This window comes from Periplaneta americana, chromosome 9 (assembly GCF_040183065.1).
Source record: "Periplaneta americana isolate PAMFEO1 chromosome 9, P.americana_PAMFEO1_priV1, whole genome shotgun sequence".
Classification (NCBI taxonomy): Eukaryota; Metazoa; Arthropoda; class Insecta; order Blattodea; family Blattidae; genus Periplaneta; species Periplaneta americana.
The window spans coordinates 86828055-86852278 of NC_091125.1; the positions used below are offsets into that span (position 1 = coordinate 86828055).

Consider the following 24224-nt stretch of genomic DNA (forward strand, 5'->3'; position numbering starts at 1 on the left):
AATGACTTTCCGTTCTCACTGAATAATCAAGACTACCTATATGTAGTCAACATATAGATAACTACTGTGGAAAGAGCTCTCAGCGTGCAGAGTTGAGAGGTCCTGAGTTCAACTCCCGGTGCCGGAACGAATTTTTCACCAATAATAGGTATCTTAAACTAATACGAACACAACACCCATGGTTAAGGCGGGACTCGAACCCACAACCTTTGGGAACAAGCGGTATAGACATTCCGTGCCTCTACCGCTTGCGCCAGCCAGGCTAGCCGTGTTGGCCACATTGTACACCATTGTTTACGTAAATAAAAACAAATGAAAATTAACATTGTACATAAATATTATTTTAAGAAACACAGGGAACAAATATCGGCAAATGATAATCATAGGAAATCCATTTCGTGTACTTTGCACTTTATAAAATGACTCTGATAACGTAGACAATAGAAATGAAAACCTCTAGTGAGATCCACGGTAAAATACTTATTTTTACTCCATTTATATTTTATTTTTGGTCCAGCAAACATATTCGTCTTATAAAAATACTCTTAAAAAATATGGTTATGTTTCATGAACAAAAAAAAAAAAATGAAACTTTGATATCCTCCCACACCACACAAGAGACTGATGTCTGATTTGCGTTACTTTATTTCACGATCAAATGAAAGTGAAGATGAAATAATTTTACAAATATACACGCGGTACATATTAAGTATTAAATATTTCGTAAAGTACACATTTTCATAACTTAATTACATATTTGAGTGAGCCACGGTAATGTATACTTATACTTTATTTGGTTCACATAGAGTACTAATTTTATTGTTACTAAATTTCAGTTTTTGGTGAAACTTCGATATGCTTCCAAACCAAGCACTGTAACATAAACTTACTTAAATTGTTGAAAATAACCTAAAATTGTAACAATTACCTTAATTACATAATATTTATTTACGTTACAAGACTGTTATGTAGAAATTAAATGAACGCAAAGGCATTTGGTTTCACTTCATTGTATTTGATTGAGGCGGCACTCATATAAAACGCATTGTTATTTTGAAACTCCTGTATCTCGGAAACATTTTTTACAACAATGTTTGTAATATAATATTTTTATAAAAAATCAATAATAAGCGAGATAGGTATTTCGATTTATTGATTTTAGGTCCCCTATAATCCTCCTTTTAAAGGAAGTATTTTAAATGCCATATAGCCTAAACTTTAAGTGAGACCCAACTTAATTTTATACCAATTTTCATAGAAATCGGTTCAGCCATCATGGCGTGAAAAGGTAACACACATCCAGACAGACATACAAACAAAAATTTCAAAAATGCAATTTTTCGTCTCAGGATAGTTAATTTATACATGTTAACACTAATTATTTTTCAAGAGGCGAAAATTACCAGAAAAATGTTGGTTACAGTTTTATTATTATTATTATTATTATTATTATTATTATTATTATTATTATTATTATCACTGCTACTAATTGACTTGCGCTTGCAAACCGAATGTCCAGATCAAGAGAGCCCGAATTAATAATAATGAAGTACGTATAACTCACTCCAAATGGAAGAAGAGAACAGGGCCGACCAATGACGAAACTGGCTGATGAATTTTTCTGAAGCCAGAGCAGGTCAACGTTGTCCTATATCCTTGAATAATTATAATAATAATAATAATAATAATAATAATAATAATAATAATAATAATAATAATAATAGTAATAATAATAATATATGCTTACTGGCTTTTAAGGAACCCGGAGGTTCATTGCCGCCCTCACATAAGCCCGCCATTGGTCCCTATCCTGAGCAAAATTAATCCATTCTCTATCATCATATCCCACCTCCCTCAAATCCATTTTAATATTATCTTCCCATCTACGTCTCGGCCTCCCTAAAGGTCTTTTTCCCTCCGGGCTCCCAACTAACTCTCTATATGCATTTCTGGATTCGCCCATACGTGCTACATGCCCTGGCCATCTCAAACGTCTGAATTTAATGTTCCTAATTATGTCAGGTGAAGAATACAATGCGTGCAGTTCTGTGTTGTGTAACTTTCTCCATTCTCCTGTAGCTTCGTCCCTCTTCGCCCCAAATATTTTCCTAAGAATCTTATTCTCAAACACCCGTAGTCTCTGTTCCTCTCTCAAAGTGACAGTCCAAGTTTCACAACCATACAGAACAACCGAACTGTTTTATAGATTCTAACTTTCAGATTTTTCGACAGCAGACTGGATGATAAAAGTTTCTCAACCGAATAATAACACGCATTTCCCATATTTATTCTGTGTTTAATTTCCTCCCGAGTATCATTTATATTTGTTACTGTTGCTCCCAGATATTTGAACTTCTCCACCTCTTCAAAAGATAAATTTCCAATTTTTATATTTCCATTTCGTACAATATTCTCGTCACGAGACATAATCATATACTTTGTCTTTTCGGGATTTACTTCCAAACCTATCTCTTTACTTGCTTCCAGTAAAATTCTCGTGTTTTCCCTAATCGTTTGTGGATTTTCTCCTAACATATTCACGTCATCCGCATAGACAAGCAGCTGATGTAACCCGTTCAATTCCAAACCCTCTGTGTTATCCTGGACTTTCCTAATGGCATACTCTAGAGCAAAGTTAAAAAATAAAGGTGATAGTGCATCTCCTTGCTTTAGCCCACAGTGAATTGGAAACGCATCTGACAGAAACTGACCTATACGAACTCTACTGTACGTTTCACTGAGACACATTTTAATTAATCGAACTAGTTTCTTGAGAATACCAAATTCAATAATAATATCATATAAAACTTCTTTCTTAACCGAGTCATATGCCTTTTTGAAATCTATGAATAACTGATGAACTGTACCCTTATATTCCCATTTTTTCTCCATTATCTGTCGAATACTAAATATCTGGCCAATAGTTGATCTATTACGCCTAAAACCACATTGATGATCCCCAATAATTTCATCTAAATATGGAGTTAATCTTCTCAAAAGAATATTGGACAAAATTTTGTACGACGTCAACAAAAGTGATATTCCTCGAAAGTTACTACAGTTAGTCTTGTCCCCCTTCTTAAAGATAGGTACGATAATGGACTCCTTCCATTGTTCTGGTACAATTTCCTTTTCCCAAATAGCAGTCGCGGACAGCCGATGAGGGGTGATCTTCCAGCTTGGGGGTTGGGCGAAGGGCTAACAACCCTTCACCGTAAAAAAAACAGCTTGTTACGAATCCTTCTGGAATTGGAACAGACTTTTGATCAGTTATCTAGATATCACATGAAAATTTTATTGGAGGATTTCAGTGCTGAAGTAGAACGGGAGGATATTTTTAAACCGACTATTGGAAAAGAGAGCCTACTAATGACAATGGAGTTAGGTTAGTCAACTTTGCCACATCAAAAAATGTAATTGTTAAAAGTACAACATTCCCCCATAAGGATATACATAAATATACTGTATATAAATATACAGATGGATTGACGCATAACCAAATAGATCACATCTTGATAGATAATAATAATAATAATAATAATAATAATTTTATTTATTTATTGATATTTATATGCTGGACAACAGCCATTGGCCAATAAAAGTCCAGCACAGTGATACAATTAATACAATAAAATGAATAACTTCGGTATAAATTAAATAATTGAGATAATAAAATGAAGAACAAAGATTAAAATGATTAATTTACAAGAATTAATACTATTACTTTTATGGAAAGATGTTAATTCTTACAAAAAGTAATACCAATTTGTGTAGAAAGATTATGGAAATAATATTAAGCAAAGACATTGCCATGTTCTAATACTTCTACACATTGAATGGATCGAAATCGCCTACATGTATGTTAGCATTTTCAATACATCTGGAGACCGGAGAGAAAGATTTAGAATTTCTAATATGGAAGAGTTTGTGCCTTCATAGGAATACGAAAGCTGACACTATTTAAGAAAGATCAACAATTAATGTCACCTTTAAGGACCTTACATAAGAATAACCAATCGAGATCATGACGTCTAGCATGCAAGCTTCGACATTTAAAGTACTCGCATTTTTGCTCTTAATTATGCCCGAAGTTATTAGGGAGAAATCTGTACTAACATAATAATATAAATTTTCTTTGAATATTTTCCAGTTTTGCCGATTCAGTACTTGTAATAGAGTTCTAAACTACAGATGCGTATTCAAGTTCCGATCTCACTAAAGTATAGTATAGACTAGTATGAAGTACAATAAAGTATAGTCTAATAATAATAATAATAATAATAATAATAATAATAATAATAATAATAAAAATTGGTGGTGGTAATGCTGACAATGACGTTTACTTTTATTCTTATATTGTGACTTTTGTTCCAAAAACAAAGGTGTAGTAGGACAATTTTTGTATACGTGGTAGCGTATCTTACTAAGGTCCATATTATTCCAAATTACACTATTTAAACATCTCGAAATTCTGCTTGCCTTTACTGCCTTATTTTTGGTTAAATTTGTTATGATTCTTTCATTAAGTATATCTGAAAGTCATCTTCGAATTTTTAATTTTCATGTTTAAATTATGTAATTTTGAAAACGGCTTGCATTGAAGTACTTTAAAGACTCCAGTTCTTCAGTCGCTCCTCTATTTAATTTGTTTTATAATGTGTAAACACATATAAGTAAGTTATACTGTATTTGATAAGTAGACTAGTAGACCTAATTCTCAAAGAGAAGCCATGGACTCGGTTGACATAGTAAATATGTAATTCGTCTGATCTTTGAACTGCATATCATACTTGGTAAAAGTGAACCACTTCAATCCAAATAAAGATTTTCTTAGTAAATATTTAGTTCCGTTTTCATGGTCATTACTGTTGCCGACATTGTTTTAGTTCCGGGAGATAACAGAATATGCCCTACTAAAATGTTCATAAGGATATGAATCTCTGCAATTTCTTGCACGTGCCAAATGCATCGCTAGCGTTGAGGTCTTCTGCTATACGGGAGGGAAATCATTCATTTATAGTTTATTGCCCAGGGGTAGTCCATTAACTGTAAACCCAGCATTCTCCAATCTTTTCCATTTTCTGCCTTCTTCTTAGTCTCTGCATATGATCCATATATCTTAATGTCGTCTATCATTTGATATCTTCATCTGCCCCGAACTTTTTCTTCCGTTCACCATTCCTTCCAGTGCATCTTCCAGTAGGCAGTTCCTTCTTAGCCAGTGACTCAGCCAATTCCTTTTTCTCTTCTTGATCACTTTCATGCGACAGGCTCATGTCAGTAGATTTATTGGCATGTAAAAAAACTCCTGCGGGACAAAATTCCGGCACACCGATATAATCTCTGCAATTGCGAGCATCGTTAAATAAACCATAATTTAAAACTTTTCACATTTCAAGTGCTTCTAGTAGCTTCTCTTTACTTCGTCGTAATGTCCATGTTTCTGTCCCCATAAAATGCCATACTTCACACAAAGCACTTCACTAGTGTCCTCCTTAGTTATTTTTCCAGAGATCCTCAGAAGATGCTCCTTTTGCTATTAAAAGCTTCCTTTACCATTGGTATCCTCCTTTTGACTTCCTAGCAGCAGCTCATGTTACTGCTAATAGTACATCCCAAGTATTTGAAGCTGTCCACTTGCTCTACTGCCTCTTTTAGAATTCGCACGTTTTCCTTCTTTATTTTCCTTCCGATAACCATGGTCTTCGTCTTGTTTGCATTTATCTTCATCCCATACTGCTTACAGCTGTCATTTAGCTCCAGTAGCATATCTTTTTAGTATCTTCTCCTCTTCTGCTAACAACGCCATATCATCAGAAAATCTTATGCACTTTATTCTTCTTCCTTCTATTATCACCCCTCCCATGTTTTGAAAACAGTTTTTCACTAAATTCCCAAGTAGATGTTGAACAGGGTAGATCAGGGGTCGTCAGCACAGAGCACACTGGGGCTAGTCTCTCTTACTTGCGGAAAACGCAGTGCACTAGGGTGCACTCCGTAGCTGCTAGCGGGTATGCTTTCTATCTCTCTCTCCCTGTTGCACGACAATGCATATGGGACAGCACCGCGTACCCTTTGCACATTTCAGCGAGTGCTGACGACCACTGGGGTAGATGATAATGGGCATCCTTGTCGTACTAAAACAATAAACAAATATACTGATATTAAGAAAAAACAAGGTACATGAACGCTAAATAATTTACTTAATTTTATTCTTAGATTTATTAAAATTGAAATTATCTAGGTCTGGATTTATTATCAATATGGAGTTCTGTAACTTTGACCTGTAATTTTGGCTGTGACTTGGTCGAGTAGTACACAACATTTAGCTTCAGTTAAAGGACATGTCAAATTTCTTCTGGTGGAATAAACATGCGATTCTTCTTTATATTTTTGAAGATTTTTATATAATATTTTAATAATGTAACCTATAATGAAATGATTTGGAGAACGGTAAAATTCTTATCGTGGCATCCTAGGGCAGGGAAGTGAAGCTGTGTGTATCGTGTCGTAGATTTACGGTACGTAAAAGAACCCTGTCTCTGATAGATTTGCCAGCGACTACTTCTCGTCTATGCAAGACTTCAATGCTGAATAAACTCTGTGGGTGAAAGCGTCTTTAAATAAAGTACTACTACCACAGTAGAGGAGGCAAGACCTATCCTGTGACCCTATCATGTGCCGTGGCTACATCACCAATGGGTATGGAGGGGGAAGATAGGTTTCAGTTTGAGACGAACTTCCGTGTCAGTAGATTCGTATAATAGCCTATTAACCATTATAAAAAAAACTCCGTTTCTGTTAGCTCATTCTTTCCCCTCTCGTACAGCTCACATGCCAGGTCTCGCCTCCTCATCTATACTAGACCTACTAATACTTTTATAGTACTAACATTACTAGTACCACGACGACCACTGCGAACCTAAAACCTCGTAATGACAAGTCTTTACATTAAAAAAAAAATATATATTGCATATAGTTTTACAAAACTTTAGAGCCACACCTGTGGAGTAACGGTTAGCGCGTCTGGCCGCGAAACCAGGTGGCCCGGGTTCATTCCCGGTAGGGACAAGTTACCTGGTTGAGGTTTTTCCGGGGTTTTCCCTCAACCCAATACGAGCAAATGCTGGGTAATTAACGGACCCCGGACTCATTTCACCGGCATTATCACCTTCATCTCATTCAGACGCTAAATAACCTAAGCTGTTGATAAAGCGTCCTAAAATTACCTACAAAAAAAACTTTATTTTTAGCGATGTTGGTTTGTTGCCAAATAAATGTACAGTCACTAAGTAATACTGTATTTGCAACTAATTTATAGCAATACGAAACCTTATTGCATGATAAGAGCACAATACTACCATGACAATTGACGCATAAAAACTGCTTTCTTATTCATCCATTCACAGCTGTTTTCTCTTTTTAAATGTGACGTTGGTTAAATTTTGAAAATATTGTTTTATTTTTGCTCCATGTTCATGTTTTAATACACCTTTGCAGCCCTAATAACGAGCTGTGCACTAATTGCCTCTAATTAATGTCTTCATCATTTGTCATTTTTATTGGGTAGCTTCTCCACAGTCTAGTATATACAGCACGAAGCTTGAGTTGTGAGGGTGCTAGGAACAATAGACTGTGCCGATACTATTTCGCATTGTCTGTAATGAGGCGATATTAGCGATCCTAGTGGTTAGCAACTATCTACGGATGCATATTTACTACGTATTGAGCTTCGTGACTGTATATACTAGGCTGTGGCTTCGCGGTTAAGGTGTTCCGTTGCAAGCCGGATTATTGCGAGTTCGGCCATGAGATTCACTCAGTCTCTAACACACAGAAGTACCAGGGATCTTTCCCTGTGTGTAAAGGTAGCAAACACATAGAACTTACATCTCTACTGCTACTAATGCCGATTGTTGTAAGGTAGGAGTCTTAACCTCCCTCTACCTTATGGAACTGCATGGCTTGTAGGAGCGATAACTTCATCTATTTTTAATTATGTATTGCTCTCTGCAATAGTATATTATAACTAATTTATCTGCTAATAACGTAGACAGAATCGTATCGAGGGTTAGTTAACTGAAAAACATTCATTATGTAAAATAGTTAATCATTCTTTTAAACTGTAAATACAGGATGGACTGTAAGTAATATCATTAATTTCATTGGGTTACTCTTTGAGATATTTATAACAAAATAGTTTAGTACAATTTTAATGGTTTTTGCTTCATTTTCGAGATAAAAGTTGTTTTATATGAAACATTTCATAGCGTATTTTTACAAAGCTATTGGTTTAATTTCCAATATGCTGAGTCAATTTAAGAGAGCATTGTATTATGATAAAAATTATGGAAACAATTTTAGTTTTGTCATTTAAATGTGCAGAAATGTGATCCGAATGAATGTAACTTTTCGTTCTACGAAGGAATTTTACAATGTTACATTTTTTTCGGATCTAATTTGTGCACATTTAAAGGACAAAACTAAAATTCTTTCATTAATTTATCATCATAATACACTGCTCTCTTAAATCGACTGAGCGTATTGGGAATTAAATCAATGGTTTTCTCACAACACCTTAAGAAATGTTTCATATAAAACAATTTTTACCTCGGAAAAGAAACAAAACCGGGCAAAATTGTATTTACCCCCTTTTTTTTTCTTTTAAATATCTCAAAGAATAACCCCCCCCCCCCTGAAATTAATGATATTACTTACGGTTCATTCTGTGTAATGATCAAAGAGTAGCCCACATGTGTGAAAGGGCGCCCAAATTGATAGGCCTATTAGAAGTATCAGTATACTGATAATACTCTCCCGCCAGTTTAACACCACACCTCCAGAATACAATTTGCAAAAGAAATTCCTTGCCTTCATTGACGCCTTACCAAACCAGTCACTCTACCGACTGAGCTCTCTCACTATGGCACAATTTGGCAACGCTGGAGTGTTCACGTCACTTCAAAGTCTTCCGGTAGCATATTACTTATTACTTTGTACACAAGATAATTATGGGATGTTGATGCGAAAACGTCTGAAGTAGCTGCTTTTGTCATTGGCGCGAGTGACAAAAGACAGGAAGGTCTTCATGTTAAGCGGACCGATAAGGGTTTTTCCCTGAGACGTGATGTGTTGTGCGCGGTCAGTGTTGAATACTTCTCTGTAAGGGCAACTTGTTAGTGACTACTGGACAAGCGTGGCCGAAATTTCTCTTCGTTTGGTGAGTGTCATTTTTTATTTAGCAAAGTTCAGTTTCTATCTTAGAGGTAAAAGAAGCAATTGTATCTGTATTTCAAACTATTATTATTATTATTATTATTATTATTATTATTATTATTATTATTATTATTATTATTATTATAATTATTATTATTATTATTATTATTATTATTATTATTATTATTATAATTATTATTATTATTATTATTATTATTATTATTATTATTATTATTATTATTATTATTATTATTATTATTATTATTATTATTATTATTATTATTATTTAGAAAGGCATAGGGGATAGACATGAAAAACCTGTGTATTAATCAAGGACAGCTCATAGTCACAAAATTTTAAAGTAGGATACAGAGGATCTGTGTATTAGGTTGGTGCATAAGTTCTTAGCGTTTTCATTGCTATGGTAACTGTATCACTATAGTACTGTTAAATGAATGAAAGTACAGAGAAACGTTATGAACTTATGCACCAACCTAATAGCAAAGTTTTCGTTTTTAAATAGAACCGTAACAAACTGCAGCGGCTTTTGAAGGCTCTCCACTTACAAAATTTTATTAAAAGGTTGGAAAATGACTTAGGTAGGCTTTTAGAATGAAGTAGTAGTAATTATAAAATATTCTTTATTATTAACTAAATGTTATGTAAGTGTGAGTTTGTAATGAACATTTAATTATTGCGTTAACGTTTGATATGTTGTTTTACTATTTCCATGTGTTGTGTTTGTGTTTTCTGTATTGTTGCTTCGTTTGTGTTTGGAAGTGTTTAGTTCTGCGAACAATTTTGAAAATAAGTAAGTGTAGTAGTGTAGTGTAAGTGTTCGAGGTGTTTAAGTGTGTAGTTCATAAGTGTTAAATTGGTTAAGATTTGTGTAAGCGTAGCAGGTGTCGCGTAAGAGTTTAATACAACTTCAGCTTAGTGTTAAGGGTGATTTAGTGTGTTCTGAAGTAGGCCTATTTATTTGTGTTATATTTTTTTTTATTTGTGTTGTGAGTTGTATGCATGTTGTCAGAGTGCGAATTGAATGTTTTTCCTGGAGGAGGGGGACATTAAAATCTAAAACATGCAGTATTCATTATTCGTTCTTACCATTGCAGTTTTGGCCGTTCTGTAAAACTGTGTACAGTAGTGGCAAAAAAAAAAAAACAGGGCCGACCCTTATAGCTGATTTCAGAGCCTTGTTCACTCAGAGCACGATAGACTGGTAACTAAGGCTTACGTGATTCGAATCCTACCTGGAAAGGAAACTTTTTTTTTTTTTGCTCCTTATTCAAATGTATTCCCAATACGTTTTGATTGCAGCGATATTTTACTACTTAATTAACTTATTATTCCCAGAACATGAATTTTACCAGCAATCGAAAAGTATTGGGAATAAATTTGAATAAGGAACAAAAAAAAGTTTCCTTCCCAGGCAAGATTCGAACCACGAAAGTCTTAGTTACCAGTCTATCGTGCTCTGAGTGAACAAGGCTCTGAAATCAGTTACAAGGGTCGGTCCGGTCTTTTTGCCACTACTGTACAAAGAGCGAGGTCTATGATCGCCTTAAAAAATTAATTATAACTGCTAAACAAGATGTTTTCTAACCCATTGTCGATAAAAAAATATTATTAATAATTATAATTAGCAGTGTTGTCCGACTAGCATTGCTGTGATGCACAACTTATATTAAACAAGAAACGAAGATAGTTGTTATATACATACACATTAGTAACATTATAAAACATGAAACTATAAATCTGGCACCTGAAGTAGATGTTGTCAGCAGGGAAAAATTAATACCATTTCAGTATGCGACATCAAATTCTCCAGGGGGGACGATACCTGTCAACCCCCTCTCCACCCGACATGTTGTAATTTTGTATTTGTGTTGTTGGTTTGTAATTGTGCTGTTCTATTTGTTTTTTATTGACGTGTTATTTTATGTTTTGTTTTGTATTTGTATTTCGTTGTGTTCTATATTCGCTCTTTTTTTTTTTTGTGAAATTGTGTTTCCTTTGGCTGGCTGACTGGTTTGATGAGGACTGGACCGAGGCGGACGGATCCATACACTTAGGCACGCTTTGGCCCATTGTGCGCTCTTATATGCTATGATTGTCTAAGTCCGACAGGTGGCCTGGGTGACATTTGTGAATCCGACGCTGACAAGTGGGCTATCCTGTCTCAGCCCCTGCTAGAGCCAGGTTCCCTTTGCGGACGAGTAGCTAGATAAGCCCCGGGAGTCCGGAGCCTCAAGCCCTTTCTAATCAGCCGACGCTGACAGATGGGTCATCTTGCCTCAGCCCCCGATAGAGTCAGATCCCGTCCGCATACGAATAGCTTGATAAGCTCCAGGGTCCCGGAGTTCCAAGCCCTCCCTATATCAGCATCGAAAATCCGAACTATCCCCAGAGTTCACCCCGGCCTATTTTAGTATTGCAGGTGGTAGACGAAATTAGCGGGAGGTGGAGAGTGTTGGTGGAATGATAGAGGGAAACGGAAGTAACCCGAAAAAACCCTCTGCAACATCTACTTTGTCCACCACAAATTCCATCACGACCTGGTCGGGAATCTAACATGAGCCGGCTGCATGTTTGTTCCCTTTTGTATTGCATCAGTATTACCACCGGGTATCAGGCCATTCGTAATGCGATAAATAATTCAGTCAATTAAATATTGCTACGAGCCACGGTGTACGCAGCGAACTACGGCGAACAGTTTGAAAATTGCATGAAAGCCAGGACCTAGATCAGGTGTTAGTCCGTTATCTTGGGATATTTGGTGTTGTCTTCAAAGGTGAAGGCCAACGTCGTATCTTCTGCGTGTCACCGTGTCATGAGAGTCCCACTTTACTAAATAAGGGCTTTAGATAAGATTCCACTAGAGAAATGAGTAGCAACCGTTATTTTTTTTGTTACTATTTTCTCATATTTGCGACACTTGATGGAAGATAAAAACTGTCACTGGGGTGGTATTATTATAATAATAATAATAATAATTATTATTATTATTATTATTATTATTATTATTATTACTTACAGTATGGCTTTTAAGGAACCCGGAGGTTCATTGCCGCCTTCATATAAGCCCGCCATCGGTCCCTATCCAGAGCAAGATTAATCCGGTCTCAGCCAGTCAATATTTTATCATTATTATTATTATTATTATTATTATTATTATTATTATTATTATTATTGCCGTGCGTGGTACACACAGCGATTAGTAACCTACAGCTTTCTCATTTTTTATGAGGGGGGGAGGGTTCTACGACTACCCTTACCCCTACAAAAATTTCAGCGATTCCCCTGTATGTAAGAAGAATTTCACAGTGAAATGTAATTTTTCACATTAGAGTATACACTTTTTAGTACAAATTCTTGTTCACCGCTGTGGACTAACGGTTAGCATGCCTGACCGTGGAACGAGCGGGTTCAAATCCTGGTTGGGATAAATTATATGGTTGAGGTTTTTTGCGGGTTTTTCCCTCAACCGATTAAGAGCAAATGCTGGGTAACTTTCGGCGCTGGACACTGGACTCATTTCGTTGGCTTGATCACCATCTCATTCAGACGCTATATAAACAGCTGAAAGAAAAGAGAGTATAAACAATATATTTTTTGAACCAGTAGTAATAACTGGTCCGTTTACATGTTCGTTCATAAGCCATTAACATTTTTTTTTACGTTGTGCACATCACAAACAATACAGGAGAACATACCGCCATGACACAACAGTGCACGATGTCATTCATCTGCTAATTCCCGCCCTATACAAGAACCAATCAGATTCACTGATGGCGGCTGATGGAGACTGCCACCACCTCTGCAAGCTGATGTAACCGGTACGACACCGGTGGAGCATCAGTGACGTCATCGTTGAAATTCTGAACACCGTGATGCCATCAGAATGGTCAGCGCTGAGATTCGGAATACGCTCAATGCCTACTGTGCTTCTAGAATTGTTTTGAGGACTGCGTTTTCATAATATGTAGTCGGCGCAAACTTGATTTCTGCCTTACGGGCCGGCTAATCGTGTTCATTTTTACATATTGTGACACTTTTCACTACTTGGAATTTAAATTTATAGTATTCAAGATATTAAATTATTTAAAATACTATAATGCGCTACAAGTTTCTTTATAACACCATTCGCTATTTAGTTACTATTTTACTTCATAAACTTAAAAGACAAGAAACGAGAAATACAGAAATAATTTATTTCAAAAGATTTTGTAATATAATATCGTAAATAACTCTTACAATAAGCATTTCGTCTGGTATAACGTTTTTCAGAAAAAACTCATACTGAAAAAGGGGGCAAGTGAAGGCACGTGGAAATGTTAGAAAAATAAAGGAATTAAAGTTTGCAGCAGGGCAGGATTTAATAATGGGATGCAAACAAAGGCAGGAGTTTAAAGGTTGACTTCTGATGACGTGCAGTTGTTTCACAACCATGTGTTCGGCAAACGTCAGGGATCAGTTCTGACTGACGCCACTTCGTTTGCTTTGTATTCAGTACAATGACGTATAATTATCGTTACAAGAGCAAAGAAAAAATTTTACAACCTTAACCAATTTCACACCGATGCTTTAGACACTGTTACTCATCTATTTTTTATTACATCTTCTTGCGTAATGAAAGTAGAGTTGATTAGTAAGTCACATCTGGATAAACTCAGAGTAGACAGATGCCACCTGTCCTTCAGTAAATACATTTTCACACAGTTTCAATAAAGAATGGTTATATAAAGGATGTAACAACACGGATGCACATTGTGCGCAATTGTCAAATTGGGTGACTTGCATGCTTCACTAACGTTTAAAGAATTTGCAGCCACAAGTAAGTAAGCAAACTGTACCGAATATTTCCACGTTACCTATTTCTTGGAACTCACACTACTATGTAGGTACAGATATTTATACAGAGTGACGAAAAACTAGCTAACACAGGCCACAATGTTATTCTTTGGCGAAAAACCATTCGTGAATATAGATCTAGATCAGCGGTGACCAAAGCGGGTGTCGTGATTACATCGTGTAATCACAGACTTTCAAATGGGTACAAGGAGTTTCCTGTACATTGCTGTGCGTTTCATCCACGTACTGTAGGCAAGCAGTGGCGGTATCATGTCGCTCTACAAACTCTGTCCCTACAAGCAGCAAGAGGTGGTTTCGTAAAGAATGAGAAGGAGAACTTTTTTATTTTTCTGTCTGGCAAAATGTAATATGTTTACTTTGCTCAACGATTCAATTAGGAGTATATAGAAACATTAATTGCCATGCTGAATAATGTATTATTATTATTATTATTATTATTATTATTATTATTATTATTATTATTATTACTCACCACTAAGCATGTGTTTCTATAATTCTTCTGTACGTACATGAATATTGATATTTTTAGATCTTCTCCCTAGAAGGTTAAAATTATTAGGTTTTATCCCAATTTCAATCTTCTTAATCTTTAGATGAGGGTAACTATTTTTTAGTTATTCATTTAATAATAATATTGTAGAAAAACTGATTCAATATTAGGCCTATGTGCCAACGAACTGTTAAAAGCCAGGAATTGACATGTCTTAAATCATAGCCAGGAAGAGAAGGATGAGATAAATAAATGTAAGGAAGTCAGCTACCTAATGGGGTTTGAAATATCTGGTGCTCTAAATCGTTTTAATAGAACAGAATTTCTCAAAAGAGTAACGATTAAAATAGCTTAAATAACTTGTCGATATGAAGTTTTTAATTTTGAAAAACTACGAATTTCTCGACCAAGTATCGAGAGAAGAATTTAGAAAATTCCTGATTATATTCAAGAGGAAGATTAAAAAAGAAGCAAGAAAAATCGTGTATTATTCACTGGCTCTTGATGACAGCAGTGACATTACTGATACAGCAAAGCTTGAGATTTTTATCCGCGGGATTGATCAAGATGTTAGTACAGGAACCAGCACTGGTTGTAGTTTTCATACCAAGTACCTTTCCTCCGTCTCCTTACTTCATAGGCTGTCTGTCGCATGTAATTACTGCAGCTCGAGTTTTGGTCACCGCTAGTCTACAGACACGGCCAGTGAAACCTAAACAAGGGAACCGCATTTCTGTCGTTTCACGTCACTACAGTCTGACAAAAGTTATTTCGCATTAACTACTGAATTATTATTTATTCAAAAGTTACTTGCCTAATATATCGACTTTCCATTCAAGTTAAATTTCCGGAGAGTTTAGTTGGAATGTTTGGTACTGGTTTTCAAAACTACTAACGTGTTTTCTTCCATAATCATCAGTGTCATCATTAGTGTCCTGCGCTTGGTTACATGAAGCCTCCAAGCAACCAGCAACAGTATAAGTATAACTTGATGGTATCCGGCGCTCTTTAGTTCAGTGAACATACGAAAACAAAACAAAGCTATGCGGTTGGAAATAAGTGCTCCAATAGAAGAATTTGGTAGCGAGCACGTCATTAAGAAAAAAGAAAATGTGTTTTATCACTAAGGAGAAAATTTTCATTTGAAACACTTAAAATGTTTACAGTCATTGATTGTAATATGTAGAGACTCCTAAAGCACGCACTCACAATTTGTTTTATTTTAAGTTTGTGCTGATATTTATATTTTTTCTTTTGTTGATTTCAAACTTTAAATAGATCTAAAGTATGTACGAGTAGAAACGTTTTACTTACTTATTGTACAAATCAGGGGTAGACAAATTCCGGGCGATACGTAGCTATGGCGAATGAAAAGAATATGTGACATCTGAATGTTATTGTTTATTGAGTTATATATTTTTTTAAGACTTTGATTTCTTTTATATCACTACGAATAAAACATAATGCTAAAAAAAGCGTTGTCGGAAGAAATTCGAATGTGCTTTTAAATTAATTTCGTTACATTTGTTGTGCATCTCAAGATATTGTCCTACATAGCTTCAGAGCGTCTCTGAGAGCATATGTTTTCATTGCATAGATATTTAATATTGTTTAATATACTTCAGTAAATGTATCTTTATCTTACTTCGAATGGTTTTGTCGTTCCATGTATGGACAAAATGTGGTGGCTCCTGAAAATAATGAGGCAGGATTCTGATTTTTTTTTCTTCGGAGGAGGGCTTGCATACAAGCACCGTAACCTATTGTACAACCTCCTTATGTTGGAATGACTATTGAAATCCATTTAAAAGATCACTTTTCAAGAACACTATTCATTGCGTGATGTCATCGTATCGATTCAGCTACAGCATCTAGTTCAGAGTGATCCTCCGCCTTCCTGTGATGTTATTCTGCGGCCTTCTTAAATTTTTTTACAATCCATGTGCCCGAATCTGCTGCAGCCTCAACCAGAAGAACATGCCGCAGTCGACTTTACGACTCAGCAAGGTGCCATCTATCCAAGGGAGATACACTCCCGCGGTCACCCGCAGTCCGCTTATTAAAGCTCCTGCGGCTTTGCTGGTTATGTGTAGCTCCCGCAGATAGATACCGCTTATAAGCAGATCCTGGAACCACGTTCGCCTTGTCCTCCTATCGACCTGTAAACTATTAAGATGATTAATGGAATGATACTAATGAAGGCGAAAAGAATCCGAGATCCAACGACGAAAGATATCAAGCAATTCTCGTTCGAGTGGTTGAGGGAAAACCTCAGGGAAAAAACCCAACTAGGTAATTTTCCCGACCAGGATTTGAACCCGGGCCCGCTCGTTTCATGGTCAAGTAAGATAACCGTTACTTCACAGCGGTGGATGTTATCTGATTCCGTCACCCGGATTTCTCTAATGCAGCCCTGAGTATAAAGGGGAAGGGAAAAGGAAATGAAATACCCCCGCCGTGTCCCTTTCGCTTACACTGCTTTAGATATAAACGCATAGTAAGGCAATGTGTATCAGTGATGAATTTCAGGCGACCATCGAGAGCCGAAGTTCGTAAAAGCTATTATACCTGGCTTATACAATCCGTCACTGAGTAATACTTGCCATCCTGTCCACTCGTATGGGCCAAAACATTACTCTCTCAGCCAAGGATAGATAGATAGATAGATGGATTTATTGACTAATATTATACATACAAATTTTATATTATCATAATTTTGTCTAAAATCCAATGCACGGGTCTTCTGACCGTACGTGCTTTGTACCCAAAACAAGTCCTCCTTTGTAGGCTCTCCCCCCACCTATAATTACATCCAACTACTCTCTAAAAGAACACACATATTAAAATGGAAATGACACAATAAAACACATTATATAATATATCCTAACCTAAAAGACATAAAAGTGTACAGTTGGGTGGATACTATTATCCCTTCCTAGTTCGCGTCGCAAACTTCGACAGCTACAGCTCTAATCTTTCTCGCCTTCAAGAGGAACAATCCAGTCTTTTGTTCCCATTCTCTATTCCCCATGAGGTCAAGACATGCAAGCGAACTCCTACTCTGACTTAGCATCGAGGGTGGTAAATATTTTCTCCGCACCTGTTCCAATTCGACACACAGTAATAAAATATGCTTATAGGAATCCTTTTCTTTGCAAAGAGGACAAAGACGCTCCCCTTCTTCGTTGACAATTTTATTACCCTTCCATGTCCCCAATCTTAGCCACGCTAAACCTGCTCTGCTATGGAAGGTGGAGTGAGGAGTTAAGGAGTAGTCTACAGTGACTGGATGAGGTATTAGTGGCCAGGCCTGCCTTCGATATAGACGTATATACATAAAAATGGATGTTAAAAAATGTACATTATACTGTATATACGAATTGCGATAATATTAAAATGGATTTGAGAGAGGTGGGATATGATGCTAGTGACTGGATTAATCTTGTTCAGGATAGGGTCTGATGGTGGGCTTATGTGATGGCGACAATGTAACTCTTGGTTCCCTAAAGGCAATTTGTAAGTAAGTATATACGAATTGATTTGAAAAATTCACATAACCATAGCCATTGCGAAAGCAGCACAAAAGCAACCTTACATTTCCTCAAAATAGTCTACTATATCTGTCGTTGTGTACGATGATAACGCCCGCATAAGACTATTAAGTATAGAAATAGTGACTCCATTCTGAACGTGTTCCTCTCTTAAAGTGTTTTCTTTTTCTCAGGACACATATATACTAGCGATGGTGTACCTATGGTTCTTTGTCGTCATTTTGATTCCTCTGGTGACAGAGGCACAGGATCAGCATTGTTACGCCAACCAGACAGATCCGTATGTGATGTTCAGCACATATACACCCTACGAGTTAGTGCACGAGACATCTACAAACCCAGTGTTCGTTCCCCGTAAGTACAGAAGCTTTTAATTTTTTCACATTTCTTAGCTTGATAACCTAAGGTGAAAGAATCTAATAGTCTCGCGACAGCACTTGGTCGCTGGTCTTCAGTGGCGGCTCATGGGTATTAGTCCTGGAGGGGCTCAGTTATAAAAGTTAAATTGTTAATTTTTGGAATGAAAAAAAATGGATGATGCATTTACCTTACTTATTCGAAGTGGAATTTCTTATGGCCTTTCTCGCCTTAGAACTTGTTAATGACTAGTTTACTGAAGTCAGAAATTTCAGCTACCATTGTGTTTTATTTAACATTTCGAGCGAATTGAATCTGTCCATCTCATTGAGGTTCCATAAATAATATATTTATCACTTTTAATGTTGAGGAACATCTCTGTTTTGAGCCATTGGCAATGTAACTGACAGTTTTTCACGAGCAGTGTTGGCTCTTAAAAAGACGAAAGTTACAATTTATAAAATAATTATATTACCTGTTTTTCTGTATGATTGTGAAATTTGGACTCTCACTTTGACAGAGGAACAGTTTAAGGGTGTTCGAGAATAAGGTGCTTAGGAAAATATTTGGGGCTAGGAGGAATGAAGTTACAGGAGAATGGAGAAAGTTACTTAACACAGAACTGCACGCATTGCTTTCTTCACCTAACATAATTGAAAAGTCCACTGCAAGAATGTTGGATGACATTTGGAATACATTTTTCAGCAGAAGCAATTGAAAGTTTGAAGTGCTTAGCGCTCAAAGCTTAACTGTGATTTTCCGATCATTACTGGACAATGACTATCAGTGTTAATACCATATAACTCTCTATGTATATTCTATATGTCTTAAGCTATGTATTGACAGTCTTGGTTCATTTTCGACAAGAAAGTGACATCCATCATTCTTGCAGTGGATTCTTCAATTAGGAACAACAAATCCAGACATTTGAGATGGACAGGGCTTGTAGCACGTATGGGTGAATCCAGAAATATGTATATAGAGTGTTAGTTGGAAGGCATGAGGAGGCCGAAACGTAGATGGGAGGATAATATTAAAACGGATTTGAGGGATATGGGATATGATGCTAGGAACTGGATTAATCTTGTCAGATTAGAGACGGGCTTATGTGAGGGCGGCAATGAACCTTCGCGTTCTTTAAAAACCATTTAAGTAAGTAAGTGTTAATTACACTGTCGAGTGGACGTGGTAGAAATTACATGGAAGATATGGAGCGGTAATATTTACGATTTGTTGGCTTCGGTGTCCTCCTTTTTTTTTTTTTTTTTTTTAAGATCTTAGCTATTACAAGTAGGCCCTACTGTATATTCTATTTTTGATAATTTTTCTCTCTTTAAGATTTACAAAACATTCAACATTTTACCGTCTGAAACGAAAGAAATTTGGACAAACACACTCAAATAACTTCCTTAAAGAAAGAAGCCGTTATTTTACACTACCACACGACGGACTCACTCCAAAGTACAGTTACGTGAAAATCATAGAAGCCTGCAAAAAACGTGGTTTTGTTATTTCCAAGAAAGACATCTTGTGTGTACCTAATAAGACTGCCAAAGCTCGGATGGGATTAATTCCATAGTGGAAAAAGTAAGCAAATCCAACTCCCGACACAAGTCGCCGCACCCCACGAGATGATAAAAATTAATTCCATTCGAACTTTACCAATCTTATCAAGTACACAGAAGATGCCTTTCTTGGAAATAACTTAACCTCGTTTATTGCAGGCTTCTTTTATTTTCAATTAACTGTACTTGGCATCGGAGAAATGGTTGTTATGTACCCCTCCCAAAAAAGCTCGATTTTCTTGGGAATTTCTGCTGTGAGTCGCCGTGCACTTGGACTATGAGGTCACTCACTACTGGTCTGTCACCTCGCGACACAGTTCAGCTGTCGTGTGACTCCTGACGCACATGATGTCATTCAAATTCGCTATCAGAGATTGGAAACAACCCTGTATACATACAACTTAAAAAATAATAGTTTTTGATGAAGGAATGTGATGTTCATAGTACTTTCAAATTGCCAATTCGCTGGTCTTTCTTTCTCATTTTAAAAACATGAGGAAATTAAATATGTTATTGTGGTGATAATGTTTGCAGAGTGCCAGCCACTGCAGTTCTGGATAATGTCGCGCCATGGAACGAGGTACACCGATACAAGTGGTATTAACAACATGTGGAGCCTCACAAGCGTTCGTGACAACATCCTCAGCAACCACGAGGCTAAAAGTAAGTCTGACATCTGATTTTCCAAACGAGGTCGTTACCAAGCACGATATACTTTAAGCTACAAATAAATAGTCAAAATTCGACTCCATGTCATCTTAGAAATAAGTCGTCGGTAAATTACATAAATAGTAATTGCGTCTAACCTTTTTAATAATGAATTATCAGTAATCTCCAACCCAGACGTGGAATTCAAATCTACTAGATAATCCAGAGTTCCATAAAGATTTAAGTGGATATTAGAGGCGCTTGAATTTCTAAACACCCATTTTCTTCTTCGACACAGGGGGCACGTTGTGTACTGCAGATCTTGAAAATTTAAGGAAATGGACACCACAAGCTGTCTTCACCCTATCAGACGATCTGGCGTTCCAGGGCTTCCAAGATCTGCAAAACATGGCTCAGCGCTTTAAGAGTCGATTTCCAACTTTGCTTAACCAATCTTACAGCTCGGATAAATTTGAGGTTAGTCACTGACTATGAAATGATATTGCTGTCGGGAAACTAACGTAAGGGCAAGTCGTTTGTAAGTAAGTAAGTAGTTCCGAGTATAATTTGATACCGTTGACCTATTATTATTATCATTATTATTATTATTATTATTATTATTATTATTATTATTATTATTATTATTATTATTATTATTATGGTAATTCTACAGAAGAACTAGACTAAAAAAGGCACCATTTTTCTTGAACAATTTTATTGCGTACTAATATACATAATTATGATACTTAATATTGCTCTGGCCTTATATCCGGTTCGATCCCCGGTCAGGTTGTGATGGAATTTGTCGTTGACGTAGCACACGTTGCAGAGGGGTTTTCTTGGGGTACTTCTGTTTCCCACTATCATTCCACCAACACACTCCGCCTCCCACCTCATTTCATTTATTATCCGCAATAATAAAAGTATGCTGCGATGAAGTCTTGGAGTAGTACGGGTTTTAGATATTGATATAGGAAGGGCTTGGGGCTCCATACACCTGGGGCTCATCAGGTTACTCGTATGTGCACTGGCTCTGGACCTATCAGGACAGAGGCAGGGTGATCCACCTGTCAGTGTCGGGTTCACGAATGCCACCCAGGCCACCGTCGGACTTGGACAGTCATCGCATGTTTGAAGGGCGCGCAATGGTCCAAAGCGTGCCTATGTGTACGAATCCGTCCCGGGTCTAATCCTCGTAAAGCCAGCCAGCTATACTTAATCTTAAAGTTTAGCTTGATTCATTTGAAGTTTGTGTGACTGTAGCCTGTACATATTTTTGTATGGTTTTACTTTATGTTTATAGTTTTTTTTGTTATTGTACGAGATGTAAAGGGTGCGGCAAAACATCCTCCCTAATTTAAAGTTTAAATAAAAAACATATGTATCAAAATAAGGAAAGTTTATTAATATGAATAGTATCTTAACAGTGGGAATTTTTAATTTTTTGAATAATGTGTCTCTCAAGTAGTGTCCTTCACTATTAATGCATTGTTGAATGCGATTTCGGAAATTCTGAATCACTCTAACTAGCATTTCTTGAGGAATAAGACCAATTTCTTCCTGTATTGCATTTCTTAGGTCTGGCAAAGTCCTCGGCCGATGTTTAAACACCTCAGCCTTAAGTTGCCCCCATAGAAAAAAATTGCAGGGTGCAAGGTCTGGTGATCGTGCTGGCCAGGGGACGTCGCCACGCGAAGAAATTAAGCGTCCGGGAAACATTCTGACAACAGAATTACCGCTTACCAGAAACGATACTATAGCGTAAGCACTTTCTTCACCCGTCCACGGCATAGTTGGAATTCGTTACAGATTGCAATTTGCACTAATTGAATGTCAATGCCGTGTATTCAATGTCCTATTCAGTTCTTGTTGTTTTTGCGCATGACATTTGATATCGCTATGGCAACGCATATAAACCTAAATTTCCCACTGTTTAGATATAATTCATATTAATACAGTTTCCTTATTTTGATCCATCTGTTTTTTATTTAAACTTAAAATTAGGGAGGATGTTTTGCGGCACTCTTTATTTCTGGTAGTGTGAAAGAGAAGGCCTGGTGACCTTAACTACGCCAGAATAAACAAATGAATAAATAATAAATTAATACTACGAATAGTAAAGAGGATTTCACTTTAAGAAAAAAGTATTAAGTCTATGGGCTTATTGCATCAAATGACCAGTTGCCTTATAAACGCCTATCTACCACGTAGTTTCTACAATGTACTAGGAAAGACCCATAAAACCATAGAGAGTAGTGATTGTCAACCGGAGGGCCGCAGAGCAGTCAATAGGGGGCAGCGAAGAAAATAATATTAGTTATATACTGTACTAATAGTATTAGTAATAATAATAATATTAATAATAATAAAATATTATTATTATTATTATTATTATTATTATTATTATTATTATTATTATTATTATTTTAAAAGCTATTCTATGAAAATTTAAACATACGACTGTTTTGTGTTAAATAAAGACATAATTTAATTGTCATCTTTTTAAATTGATACAGAATAATTAATATTGTTCTGGTCTACCCTCTGCTCCAGTGTTTCTCAGTCTCTGCACCCAGCAAGGTTTTTCTTTCATTGACTTTTTGGTTTCGATAAGTTATTGTAAGTTGAGAAAAGAAAATTATAATAAATAGTTACGTCTTTAACTTATCTTTATTGTTTATTGCCAGAAAAAACACATTACAAAGAAATTGTAAATTTACAGAATTGTAGCACTCCCTAGAAACAGAGTAGGTAATAGTTTCATATAGCCTACACCTTAATTTTTTATTTTCATTTGTACGAAAGTTTTCGCCTTTCAGGCATCATCAGATCAATTAAATTACAGTTTCATACGAAACACTTGTGTAACAGAGAGAAACAATATTGGTGTTAACATCTTGTGCAAATAAAGTTATTCTATATCCATTTGTTTAAAATTAAAGTTTTAACATCTTGTGCAAATAAATTTATGTCTCAGTGCTATTTGCGTATTAGTTCATCATGTACTCTGTAACTACATTCCATCAATTATTGGTCCTTTATATAATTCTCTTGTTATAAATTCTGTTAGTTAAAATTATTTGGTACTACGTACATATTCTGTTCTGAATAATATGTTTCGAAGGCTGAATATTACATGATCTTCTTCTACTTCATAGGCTGTGTGTTAGAGACGACTCAGTTGCTAAATTAAAGACGAAACCATTTATTAATATTCTCTCCTCTTTAATACCCTACCTATCTCTTAAGGTTTCGAAGTAAATTGCATTTTATAAAAATGGCAATAATATGATACTTTTTTCATTACAGGTCCGATTTACAAATACGCAACGAACCACACTCAGTGCATTCTCGTTTGTGACTGGAATATTTGGTAGCACGTATAACGTACAGCTGCCACAACCCATATCTAAAGACAGCCTTATCAGGGTAAGAATAACATTATTAAAAATAACTTTCTAGTAATTTTAGTACCACATTAAGATAAATAAAAAATAGACTATAATTAATATAAATCGAACA

General features: G+C 36.1%; 1 protein-coding gene across 2 annotated transcripts in view; it reads left to right on the plus strand.

The window, feature by feature from the left end:
- The first annotated feature begins 9060 nt into the window (after positions 1-9060).
- Positions 9061-24224, plus strand: part of LOC138706190 (multiple inositol polyphosphate phosphatase 1-like) — a 37910-nt gene continuing 22746 nt past the window's right edge. The window contains exons 1-5 of one of the 2 annotated variants that reach the window (XM_069835209.1): positions 9061-9220; positions 18306-18486; positions 20589-20717; positions 21001-21179; positions 24012-24131. In XM_069835209.1, the coding sequence (XP_069691310.1) occupies positions 18324-18486; positions 20589-20717; positions 21001-21179; positions 24012-24131 (591 nt within the window). In that variant the 5' untranslated portion in view covers positions 9061-9220; positions 18306-18323. Of the gene's footprint in view, positions 9221-13966; positions 14054-18305; positions 18487-20588; positions 20718-21000; positions 21180-24011; positions 24132-24224 lie in introns of those variants that run through there. The other variant, XM_069835208.1, reaches the window with a different exon arrangement.